At 43.0% G+C, this 12,984-nt stretch overlaps 1 protein-coding gene across 7 annotated transcripts in view; it reads right to left on the bottom strand.

Annotated features, from left to right (window-relative positions):
- usp32 (ubiquitin specific peptidase 32) overlaps nucleotides 1–12,984 on the bottom strand; it is a 66,088-nt gene that overhangs the window by 20,741 nt on the left and 32,363 nt on the right. For 2 of the 7 annotated variants that reach the window (XM_036149421.1, XM_036149425.1), the window contains exons 6-14: nucleotides 8,166–8,297; nucleotides 7,537–7,644; nucleotides 7,192–7,307; nucleotides 5,934–5,996; nucleotides 5,635–5,718; nucleotides 5,484–5,545; nucleotides 5,295–5,397; nucleotides 2,588–2,804; nucleotides 1,033–1,214 (exon numbers count right to left, since the gene is read on the bottom strand). In XM_036149421.1, coding sequence (XP_036005314.1) covers nucleotides 1,033–1,214; nucleotides 2,588–2,804; nucleotides 5,295–5,397; nucleotides 5,484–5,545; nucleotides 5,635–5,718; nucleotides 5,934–5,996; nucleotides 7,192–7,307; nucleotides 7,537–7,644; nucleotides 8,166–8,297 — 1,067 coding nt within the window. Of the gene's footprint in view, nucleotides 1–1,032; nucleotides 1,215–2,587; nucleotides 2,805–5,294; nucleotides 5,398–5,483; nucleotides 5,546–5,634; nucleotides 5,719–5,933; nucleotides 5,997–7,191; nucleotides 7,308–7,536; nucleotides 7,645–8,165; nucleotides 8,298–11,639; nucleotides 11,872–12,984 lie in introns of those variants that run through there. The other 5 variants (XM_036149423.1, XM_036149427.1, XM_036149426.1 and 2 more) reach the window with 4 other exon arrangements.

Below are 12,984 nucleotides of genomic sequence, written 5' to 3'. Positions count from 1 at the left end.
TTCAGAAATTGCTTAAAAAAATAAAAATCTGTGGCTAGCTTTTGTATCCATCCCTTCTGAGTGAGTATCTACCAGGTAAGCACGTCTAGAGGAGGCCTGGGCGATCTTAGCTAAATATTCAATTACACAATCTGGACACTGCAATAATATCCAATGTGATTAAATATGATTGACCCTCACTTTCCAGAAAGCTTCTTTCTCCACCCCTACACAGTCTAAACTCTGCATGAGCTCCAGCGTCTCAGCCGCTACAGAAACATGTGATATACAGTACAGCTCAAACCTTGACTGACGTTTTAGCCCTTTCTCCTTTGGAGACTGTCGGCATTATTAAATGCTCGCTACAGAACCTTTATAGGATTTAGACAGGACTTGGACTGGGCCGCTCTAACCCATGAACATGCCCTGATCTAAAGCCTTCCATCCTGGTTCTGGTCGTGTGTTTAGGGTTATTTTCCTGCTGGAAGGTGAACTTCAGCACCAGTATTAACTCTCTATTAGCCTTAAACAGCTTTTTCTCCAAATTACTGCATTAGCAACGTTTATCTCCCCACCAGCTGACCACTTTCTCCTGTAACTACAGAAGGAAGCATCTCCACAGAATGACGCTGCCTCCACCGTGTTTCACTGTGGTGATGGTGTGTCCAAGGTGATGTGCAGTTTAAGTTTTCAGTGAAAGCATTTAAAGACGTAGTTAAAAAAAAAAAAAAAAAAGTAAAGAAATCTGACCATTCGCCTTCTCCCACATGTTTTTTTTACTCTCACATGGTTTGTGGCAGAGCACCTCTGTCTTACTGCCGGCTATGTTGTGAATATCTGCAGTTCCTCCAACCATACCATTCTTTTTAGAGCTGTCAGAGGATCTATTGTTACATACTTATTAGCAAAGACAACAGAAATCCTTTATCCTTTTCGTTCCACTTTGCAACCATGTGCTCCTCCGTGGAAATAAAAGAGCAGGACATTGGTTCGCACTGGTTGTGCGGGTCAACAGGTGAGTGCATACAGGATGAAGGTAAGAGCATTCCTTGCCTTTATGGGATCGGTGGTGACCAGAGACTGGTTGTCGATGGCTCCGGGCCTTTGTGCTGTCAGCTGGGAGGGCAGGTGGCCATTGGCTCCAGAGAAGCACTGATTGTTGTTCTCTGATATGTTGTGTTGACGGGCGAAGCAGCTCTCTGCTGCTGAGGGAGCGAGCTGAGGACTCAGTGCTGCTGGGGCATGGAGGGAGGAGAGGAGAGGAGAGGAGGAGGAGGAGAGGAGAGGAGAGGAGAGGAGAGGAGAGGAGAGGAGAGGAGAGGAGAGGAGAGGAGAGTCAACAACCGCAGCAAACAGTCGCAACAATACGGTCAGGTGAGAGAGCAGGATTCACCACATCTTCTACATACTGCTACAACAATAATGCTCATTTTAGTCAGAGAAATTAAGATCCTATTTTTTATGAATGAGGAATATTTCTAAGCACACTTCTTAAAGCAAAGCTGTGTTTTCAGGTATAATCGAACCAAATGGAGAGCCAAGCCTCATGTTTTGGATACTTGACTGGATTCCCACCAGAAATAACCTTTAACCTTTGACAAGGTTCTGATAACAGGGGCCGGTGGAGTGACTGTGTGAGTTAACACACCCAACAACCCAACATGTAGACTTGTCCACTGACAGCTTCAGCATCCTTCAGTTTAAAATCCTAAATCAAAACGACAACTAAACACGGCAGAAAAATGGCGGGACGTCTATTACCTTATTTAGATGTTCTGCAAAAAGAGCCGTGATGTAACAGCAAGAAGAACGGAAATAAATACAAAATAATACAAAAGTCTAACCGGTTTGAGAAATATGAGCCATCCCCTTTAAGGATGTGGATGACTTGTGATAACTGATGGAACCATGAATTCTCCTCTCTACCAGAAAATACCCAAGGAGAAGGTCTGACCATCACTTAGTGACCTGAAGCCATGAAGCAGGTCAATGATCCAAAGCACACAAGCAAGCCCTCTACTGAATGGACCAAATACACTAAAAAGAAGGTTTTGGAGTGGCCTAGTCAAAGTCTGGACCTAAATCTATTGGAGAGGATGTAGCATGGCCTCAAACACGTCATTCATGCTAAAAAACCCTCCAGTTTGGTTAAATAATCAAAAAGTCTTTTGCAAAGACAGCTGCGCTATAAATCCTCCACTAAAGACACGTTGCCAGTAATCTTAAATGCTTGAAGCTTGACACTTTCTCATGGCGCCTTTCTGTTTAATCAGCATTATGTGATTAATTGGCTTAAACTGTACAGTATTTTGGTTTGTATTGAACTGTGTGAGAATAGCTCTGGATTTTTTTTAATTGAATGTACTAGAATGAATCAGACTGATTTAAATTGAATTTGAATTCTGGATTGTATATAACTAGAAACAGAATGGACCCGTTTGTCTCCTCATGTACCCCGATAGTACTTCTACTACAATCTGGAGCCACATAAATACACCGGATAGAACTAAATCTAAAATTTGCCATTTAGCTATTTTCACATGAACCAACTTTAACAGGGTACCCCACTATAAGCTCTTATTGAGTATGAAACTTTAGGATAACTGACCAGTTTCTGTCGCCTCTGAGGCACTGGACACAGCATCAGGGGACTTCTCCTCTGAGGGGCTGGAGGGGCCAAAGGATCCCAGACCCCCGTGTCTGTCGGGCTGTGCGGGCTCCACAGTGGCTGTGGCCATGGGGGTTCTGAAGGAGCTCAGAATGGACGGCTGTTCCACAACGATCCCTTTATGCTCCTGGACAGGAAGACAACACCAGGGACTGTCCTGTCAGTGTTCAATATGGTTAGTGGTTAACGGTGGTCTCCATAACAACCAGAGAAACATACAGCGATGAACCTGCTCAGACAAAATCACTGCAACATGTCAGAAATGGGAAACACATATTGGGTCTGAACGAAGCAGGAAAGAGTTATTGCCATAAATTAGGTCTGTTTGTTCCTACATGGCTCAGATAAAGCTTTCCTGATACGTCTGAAACTCTAATCCTACAAATCTGAGCCATCAGACTTCAGAAACATTTGATATTTCCCAGGACTTAAAACAACAAGTTTTGCCATCATTTGTACCTTTCTAATGTTTAACAGCAGACCTTTACAGCAGCTTTACTGTTAAAGATGCTCAAAACAATACAATGAACACAGCAGACAGTACACGAATGATGGAGAATGGGACATGAGAGAAATAAAAAAAACCTTGGAACTCATTTTGCTGTTTAACTTCAGGTCTAATCAAAGGCCTTTTTCTCAACATCAGGCTGTTTATTTGGTAAAGCCATGTTTCCCTTCAGGGATCCAGAAACCAGCTCTGTGTGCTTTATGGTTTGGGTTAACGTGTAACAGATTTTGTACAGGTTACGTAACAATACAGGGCATGTTAGATAGAGCCACCACGTCGCATTGATGACAGCACTCACTGGTGTAGATGCTGCAAGCAGAAGACTCAAAGGAGAAAAAGACCAATTTTGAGCATCAGTGAGGATATTTCTAATTAGCTTAGAGGATCACTAGGAAGCCACAGTGCTGTGCAAAGGCTTTATTCAGATATGAAAAAATTCCAGCGAACTAAGAATGTTTTCAACAATGGGAGTGCAATTTGGTGGAACTGGCCGATCAGACATCCGACTAAAATCCAACAAAAACCCTCATCAGAAACTGACCAATCAGGGAATGTTTAGGTGTTCATTCCTTTCCCAAAACTGGCTAAATGTAAAAGATGGAAATGTGGCCAACCCAAACAGCTGACTGCAGCAGTGATTGACGGGGTGGTACTCCATGTTCGTCTGTATGAAGGAAGCCCACTTTTTGCTCAGAATTGTATCCTTACTGGTTAAATGAAAGCATAATCCTCGATGCTAGTTGTGCTGTGTTTTATGTGTTCTCCATAACTGTATACTGCAGCTTCTGGTTGCATAAGCTGAATCTTTATCAGCTCTGATCAGGTGACAAACAAAGCATTTAATAGTTAGGGTAAGAAGAAATATGCACTCCTGATTGAGAATCTCGCTGTAAATTCTTGCCATGGATAGTTCGATGGCAGCGCTAAAACATCTACTGCAGTCTGAAGGAACTATTTAAGTTGGGTATCTAAACTTGGGTTTTTATTTTGATTTGCCCGTGGTTACCTTGAAATAATTTCACTGACTTTGTGTACAACTCTAACATTTTTCCCTGTTGGTAGATCAGGTAAAATGGCTTTTGTAACACTGAGAGCTTCACCATCACAGCCATTACAACCTCTTTGTTGGCGGGGGTTAGATCGGCCCTTCCACATTTTAAAGTTGGCCTCACATCACCTGATGCTGGTTTGAAGGCAAAGGGTAGGAACACTAAATATCGATGTGAAGTTTTCTTTTCTACATTAACTTGGCATTTTGTAAACTCGATAAAAATAAATAATAAATATTTATATTGTTAAAAGCTTTCTAGGTTTACAGCAGTTTTCATAGCTGCCTAAAACTTTTGCACAGCACTCTATGTACAAAGGAACCTTTGCATTTCAACACATCTCATCAGCTTTTCATTCAGTACATGAGAAAGCAAGACTTAAAGCAGATAACAAGAAGGCTAAATGTATAACTGAAAAGTTGCCAGATGTGAACCTCTCGATCCTTCAACCTGTGGGTCATAGAACAAGCTATAAAAAAACTCGTGAAGATCTCAGGAGTTAAAGAACTACGTGTCTTCAGGAATGCACACAGAGACAGCTGCTTTAGTAATGCTAGCCATGCTCGCTGCTAATAGAAGATGCTAATGAGATTAAAATACCATCTCATAATCATTCTCTTATAATTAGTTCTTCAAGAGAAATCGAACTAAACCAAAACTGGAATTGGCAACTTGGAATTTCCAAAACTGGAAAAACCAGAGATTGGAAAAGGGAACAAAGCCTTTCTATAGTCATTTGGGTATAAAAATAATAATAATAATAATAATAATAATAATAATAATAATAATAATAATAATAATAAAGATCCCTTTCAAGACTATGTAGTAAAAATTAATTATATCACATATAGTCAATATATAGTTACTATCTATATAACAGATTATATCACAGATTACACCAGGTCTGTGCTGTTTTCAAACAGCAGCCGATGTCTTTTTATCATGTTCAGTGTAAAAGAGGGACATGTATTCATCAGTAATACAGCCAAATAGCTGGGGCAGAATTTAGCTGCTTGATTGTCAGCATCCATATTTAGTGTCTAGAATGCTTTGTGTGAAGCTGACGCTTCTTTACTTCCGCTTTACTTACATATTTAACGTAGTCCTTCCACTGCTGCCACCACAGCATGGAGATCAGGAACCAGTTCTGGCCCTGCTGCAGCCCATGTCTGCTCTCCCTCTCCAGCCAGCCCCTGCACACACACACACAGAAGCCTCACTAGATGTAGACACACATACAATCTAGAAGGAGAAAAAGTCCAGTAAACAGGCCATGTACCTGATGATCTGCCCTTCCTCTTCAGGAGTGGCAGGCCTGAGGCCCAACACTATGTGGCAAACCTGGGACAAGACATCCAGCACAACATGAATCAATGCTGTTCTAGTTCCAGCAGCAGTATTGTGCAATCACAGCATGCTGGTATACCGACCTGGAAGAGCAGGTTTAGGAACTCATTGGCCAACGCACTCTTCACGCTCCAGATCTGGTAGTCTTCAAGGGTCAGGTGACCCAGCTGGTGAGGAGCCAGACAGCAGAGGTCAGGACAGACTGCTGTGTGTGTGTGTGTGTGTGTGTGTGTGCGTGTGTGTGTGTGTGTGTGTGTGTGTGTGTGTGTGTACTGCTCTCTCTATTATCACCGCCCCATCAGTAGAGCATCCTTATCTTTTAGACATATGTCTGAAGGTGAGCACCCCAGAGATGGCCGAGGCTCTCAGAGCTGTGTCTCACCTTGGTCGTGTCGTGCATCTTCAGGATTTCCTCCACTATGTCCGACACGCTACTGTGCAGCTCCTGCAGGAAAAGCAACAACATGTAAGTGGAGAAACCCAGACATCAGCTCAGCTCTCCAATCCTGGAGGAACATTCTGCAGCCCAGGGAGGAATTATTTTACCTTTATATGGACGTGCAGTGTCCCCACACATTTTCCATGAACTAAATCTCTAACTTTGGGGTTTTTCCTTGTAGTTTTTCAAGCAATCTGGATATTTAAGTATAAAACCTGACCACATCTACAGTAGTTAGGATTTACTACCTGTAAGCTCCACAACTCCTAAAACACAATGCTGAAGCTGGCCTGTGAGTCAGCATTTAGCTCAAGGGCTGTTCAATGGCTTTTTAATACCCAATCAAAATCTGGAACACTGTTCAATCACAACTGGATTACCTTAAATACAGATTATTTGCAGTTTCCGAACTCTTAAATCCACATTTAAAAATGATATAAAAAAAAAAACATGCAGTTTCCATAGTTTTTTTGGCATTTAAATCAAACCAAGCTTAAGAAGCATATGTCCAGTTAAAAGCCTTGATGAACTTTTTGAGTAAGTGTACATGTCCCATCCGTAAGATCTCTATCAGCTAAAGTCTATCTAAAGTCCAGGACACCGATAACCAAGTCAAAAATAAAAGATTCAATTTAAATATAAATTTATATTTATATTTTATCCATACTTTTCCAGATCTTAAATCGAAGAAAGCAAACAAAATATTGCCCATATTTTTCAGAAGGTTTCAAGACCATGTAAGAACTCTTAATGTACCGCTCTGCTGCATTTTCACTGGACTTAAAGATTTTCTCAGTTTCTTCTTCTTGGAGCTTTAGAACACAAATAAAAGCATAGACAACTATACGAGTCAGAGTACGAGGTCCCAAGCATTTATTACCAGGCTACAGGCTATTCCTTTCCAAATACTAATTTATGGACTGTCAAAGCTAAATGTAGCTTTAAGGCTGCATCTTCAGAGCACACGTTTCTGCCCATTATTTCCCAACAGCAGCCAATGAAATGGATCAATCACCCTTTTATTAAATATATCTGTGGGTGGAAGATCAACCTCGCCACTATGTGACAGCACGCGGGACATTTTGTTTGAATTGATCTCATAATGCTCCTCAAGCCGCAGCCTAACACAGAACGTTTGAGCACAGAACCTCGTGTCCATCCCAGGAAGGTGGACGCTCTCCCAGTCTGAGCGACTACTCACAGGGATTGTGTCCGTGCGATTGTCCTTCCACACCTCCAACAAGGCAACCACCATCTCGTGGAGCTCATCTCGTGACAGAACCCCGTCACGGTCCACATCAAACACTTTGAAACAAACTGGAAAAAATAACAAACAATAATTGTAAGCAGTAGTATAAATGCTGATAGCGTCAATTTTGTAGCCTCCCGCCAATCAGGGACATTTTCAAGAGATGACTTCAGGCTACAAATCAGAGCCACAGAGGAGAGAGCTCTGCAATCCCTATGATAAGGGAGCTGTATTATTATGGAAAGCCTCTCGGGGGTTTATTTATCTAAAGGCAGATAGGAGCACAGCGTGACTTACATTTCTGCCTTTCAGCGACAGGCCCCCTACAGCAGGCTGAGAGTCCACAAGAGATCTCTTTAAAGTCGATGTGATTGTCCCGATTTTCATCGAAGGCATGAAACAGGCCTGTAACACAGCATGAAAAACACTAATGATGATGTGATGCTGTAATAGAGACCAAATGTGTTGCAGGGAGGGGGGGGGACTGGAGTCTGTTTGCACTGTAGAGACCATTCTGAGATAATTGCATGTGAGCTCGTTAAGATTCGGAGTTTGTAAACTGAAGATCACAAATGCAAAGGATCCTGTGGAAAGGAAAAGATCCAAACACCAATACTTAAAGATTACATTGGTTGTCACAGAGTTTTCTAATAAAGGTTATGAGCAAAAAGCTCAATGAGCAGGTAGAGGGTCCCAGCTTCTGTCATCATTCTTCAAAGTAAAGCGACTGTTAAATAGAAGCTATCAAAATCCTCTTGGAAGGTCAGACCAGGTCAGCTGCACAGATCAATACAACAGTTAGCAAATAAAGTCTACAAAGACAAAGGTTTTTATGGACCGTTTTTTTCCATGCCTGCTCATCTTTTTGATTCGTTTCCAATGAATCTGTTCTCACTCTATGGGAATGGAGACTAGAAAGGACTTACCTTCACTCAGCGAGGCATGGATGGGAGGAGAGACCAGCGGGACGAAGGTTTCCAAGTCAAAGCGGCCGGTCCTGGACTGGGCTTTCAGCAGCCAATAGCGCTTCTCCAAATCTATTATGTCAGACTCTTCCACTGTGGGAGAAGATTGCTCAGTTCAGACGCAAATCTTTGTTTTAAATGTGCACAGCAAGAAGACGTGGTCAGTCAATCCAGATAACTATGATTATTAACTACAGGAACTACTAACAAAAATGTGACTTTCTGCTTTTAAAAGGATATCTACTTGTTACTGAAACTGCTCTCATATGAATCACCAACGACCTTCTGATGGTAGCTGATGCTGATTTACTTTCTTTTCTCATTCTTCTGGATCTGAGTGCAGCCTTTGAGACAATTTCCCACTGAATCCTTCTCCACAAATGATCTAGAATTGGCATCCTGACACCCCCTTGACTGGTTTCATTCTTACCTTTCTGGTCACACTCAGTTCAGTCAACTAAAGTATTTTGGTGCCCATCCACCCCCTGCCAAGGCTCCGCCCTTGGAACCGTACTTTTCATTATTTACTTTCGTCCCCTTGGCAATATCGTCCAATTTCTCTGTCTCAGTTGACGGCTCCAAATTCTCCCCTTCAGGTCAGGTCAAGAGTCTGGGTGTCTTCCTCTGCAGCGCTCTCTCAGTCAGTAACAATCACCCAATCTGCATGCTTTAAATTACGGAATATTATTCACCTTCGTCCTTCCCTTCCCCTCACTCTGCATCAGTTCTTATTCATAGCCTCGTCACCTCCCGCATTGATTACTATTACTCTCTTTGGTCTTCCTAAAAAATCCCTCCAAAGCTTCAAGTGGTTCAGAATTTAGCTGCTTGCTTTACGTAGAAAACTCCCTCATTTCACCATATCACCCCAGTCCTACAGCAGCTCCATTGGATTTTTTTCATGATGGGAGCGTTAGGATCCTGAGTCAAATCCTTAGTACGTACCCACAAACCTGCAGAATAAAGTTCATTCTGATTCTGATAAGGTTACAGTGTTGGACTGCAACCTTTTTACAATGAAACCAGTATTCCTTGTGCACGTATTCACTCTTGAAAATGAAATCGACAAGCAGTTCTGAACTCCTAAAACAATTATTGTGGACTAACTGGTGTAAAACGTTCCAAATATATGTCGTTCACTGCAGAGTTCAACACTGGTTTGAAGGGGAACTGTTTTACTGAGGTCACACACAGCCTCCTTCTCAAAGGCAGTGTGGTCCAAGAAAAGTCTGCTCCAATGATCTTTCAGAGTCATTCTTCCTGGATACACAGAATGATGAACACGAGTTTTATGAGCAATCCAATCCCCAGACAAACCTGTTAGTGTCGTTTACATTAAAGGACCGGAGGAAAAGCACCACAAGAAGATATGAGAATGTCATAACGGGGTTTGGAGGGAAGGCTTTTTGACTTTGGCCGTCAGGTAGTGATGCAGATCAGATAAATATAGAATACTGCATGCAGCTCTGCCAGGGTCAATGAACCAGTCTCCCCCTTTCAACATGCTAATCCCCAGATTACAGTAATAGGATTCAGCAGCTAGCCAGATACAGTAGCTGTCGGCATGACAGGTGTCAAAACACAGACATGCAAGCAAATTACAGTCACTTCCTGGCAGAACATAGAGCAACTTCAGAACAACCTTCCAGGTGGCTTGTTTTAACAACTACTGGTCACAGGATCAGGTGAGGATGAAGCAGAACGGTGGAGCAGGGACCGTTCCCTCTACCTGTGGTACTGATACTGAGTTCAGTAGGTGAACATCGGGGCAGTTCGCCCAGCGCAGGCTGAGAAGTGCTTTCACCTTTCCTGTTTACTGCTGCAGGTCCTGCTGGTTCTAAAGCCCAGACTGAAACGAGCTAAACGGGGAGTACTGGGAACAAAACCAGAGACTTACAGTAGAAAGTGAAGGAGCTATATTGAGCTAGCACAGATGAATGGATGCAAGGCTGATCAATTATTGAGGGATATGGAGGCAGGGAGAAAATACCCTCCAGTCTGAAAGCTCAGTTGGATGTTACAGCCTCAGCAAAACAAAGAAGTAGCTCCTCCGTGGAGAGAACCGTGAAACAAGCAAAGAGCACATGGGCCTTTTTTTGGGTCCAAGAGAGCTTGCGCTAAAATTTGGATGTCTAGAGACTTCAGTGTCAGTAAGCAGGAAGGTAAGACAGGATCATTTTTCCCCAGCATGGCAGCAATTTCTGCTGGTAGACAGGAACCAGAACATCACTGTGTGACTGTTATTCTGACCATGTGACGGCATCAATAAACCTCATCATCCTTCTAATGGATCCCCTCCTGCAGATCCTCCTCTCTCCCCCCTGCTCCTAAAGTCACAACTACATCAGTCTCCATATTCTGGCTTTGAAAGCTTTTTCTTATTGAAAACAAACATTACAAAATGAAAGAGCTGGAGAGAACAGAACTTTGGACAGATAACAGGAAGGCTGGATGGAGTACATGAGTTTTCTCTGAAAACGGCGCGTTTTGAAAGCGGACTCCAGAGTGGAAGGATAGCCGTGACTCTGCTGAGGTGAACACAGGACAAACTGAAAGTGCCTGTATGAGAAAGCCCTGGCATGTGTGCTGTATGGCTGCATTCAGTAGAATCTCAGCAGGGAGGGTTTGTGTGTTGATGCGCTTCAAAGAACATACCTTTACCTGCTGACGTGGCAGAGATTAATGGTTTTTAACCTATCTACTAGTTTGTTGTATACGGAGATTGTGAGTAAACTGTTTGTCATGTAGATGTGTTAACAGAAACTGAAAATCAATCCCGTTTTTAATGGATTGTTGGACAGCTAGGTTATTAAAGCAAGACATGCTGATGGCCCTGACTGCTAATATTAACCATTAACTCCAAATCCTCTTTTTCTTGCTTTAAAACAATGAAATCCTGATTTAAAGTGACCGTTTTCTCTCAAACACACAGTTTGAAATCCCCTACCAACTACTACTACTATAAATAATTAATGTTAGCTCAGGGCACCAAAGCTGGAACAAATATTTTTATCTTGCTCTTATAAATTCTTCTAATTTCTGTATCCGCAGTGCAACGCTTTACAAACACCGGGTTCGTATCTTTAAGACATTAGCACCTATGACCCAAGGACTTGAACTCCTGCCATCCTTAACGCTTAAAAGACACACTAACTGGGAGCAACGAGTCTGTCAATTACATAAACCCAATATGATGGTACCGTGAGGAATAACAATGTAAAAGGCTTACAGCAGTCACTAAGTAACTAAACGGTAAACTTAGTAAACAAAAGGAACATTCCTCACATTCAAGAACATAAGATGACCTAAATCTCTAAAGCACAACAGAGTTGAGCTCCCAGGTTTAGACAGTTCTAGGAATAAAAGCCACATTTAATTGACAACCCAACCAGGTTCTCCAGCAGAGAGGAGAGATCCTGCAGGTCTGATACCCACCTAGAGGTGCGACTCTCTCAGAGTGGCAGCAGAGATACCATACCATTATCCAGGGAACATCCTTAGACAGGTGTTGCCACAGCCTGCATGTAGCAAAGTCAACCGAGCGGCGAGAAAAATGCTCTCGCAGAAACTACGACATCCTGTACGGAAGGCTGGAGTTCCCAACAATCTGTCCACTGGGACGATATCGTGACAGTAGGCTAGCAAGAAGGTGACTCCCTGCGCTAAGCTCCGTCATGAGTCAAGCTTTACCTTCTGCTTCTAGAAAGAGTCATAAACCACGCTGGTGTCAGTCGCTCTCACTCACACTCACACACACACACACACACACACACACACACACACACACACACACACACACACACACACACACACACACACACACACACACTTAAGAGGATAAGGTGGGAGCAGGCAGATTAACTCCAAAGGCCAGGTTACCTGGACAAGATAGGCTCTTTCCAGCCCTCTGCGCCAAATTGGTGAAATTAAGCTTCACTATACTTACTTGGCCTCCAACCTGCAACCTAAATAATCCATTTCATCACAATGCTTTTATATAAGGCCATCAACGACTTGACACCGGAAGAGCTTCCACGACAAACAGCTGAAGGTATACACGTCCGGATAGAGACGACACCAAACAGCTCCCTTTGTCTAACAAACAGTGCCTCACACTTTCTTGGTCCTATTTTAATCTTAATCCAGCTGTTCCAGAGGTGTGATAGAGAACACCAGTGAACCGACAGCACCACGAAGCCCGAAGGAACACAGCAGACAGGTCAGGGAGAAAGTTTTAAAATCTGGGTTAGGTCACAGTTCCAGAACAAGTCACCCAGCCGCGAACCCATCAGATCAAGGTTTGCGCCGTCGTCCCGGCACGAAGAGAGTCTGGCACAGCTGCACACGTACCAACAAAGAGCCGTTCCCCTAAACCAGCAGGCCGGGCAAGACGAGTATTACTCAGAGGAACAGCCAGGGAAGCCATGAAAGAAACAGAGCAGTTTGTAGTTTACCACAGGTCATGCTAGGGACACAGCAAACATGTCAGAAGAGACGCTCTGGGCAGATGAGACCAAAATCAAGCTAAGCAGCCTACAGAAAAACCCACAGTGCCCCCTGAACACACCATTCCTTCTTTCACACACCATGGCAGAGGGATGGGAGGCTGGTCAGAGTAGCTGGACATATGGAGAGAGCTAAATACAGAGTAAAAGATCTCACAGGAAACTGCAGTAGAAGCTGCAGCAAATAGGAATTTTACCAAGTAATGAGCCCAGGGAACTAAATACACACCAAACTTCTCACATTTCCTTTGTATAAACATTTCAAAACTATGCAA

Source organism: Fundulus heteroclitus, chromosome 18 (genome assembly GCF_011125445.2).
Source record: "Fundulus heteroclitus isolate FHET01 chromosome 18, MU-UCD_Fhet_4.1, whole genome shotgun sequence".
In the NCBI taxonomy this organism is placed as follows: Eukaryota; Metazoa; Chordata; class Actinopteri; order Cyprinodontiformes; family Fundulidae; genus Fundulus; species Fundulus heteroclitus.
The sequence above is the reverse complement of the archived record's forward strand: the minus strand, read 5'-3'. Positions and strand labels throughout refer to the sequence as shown.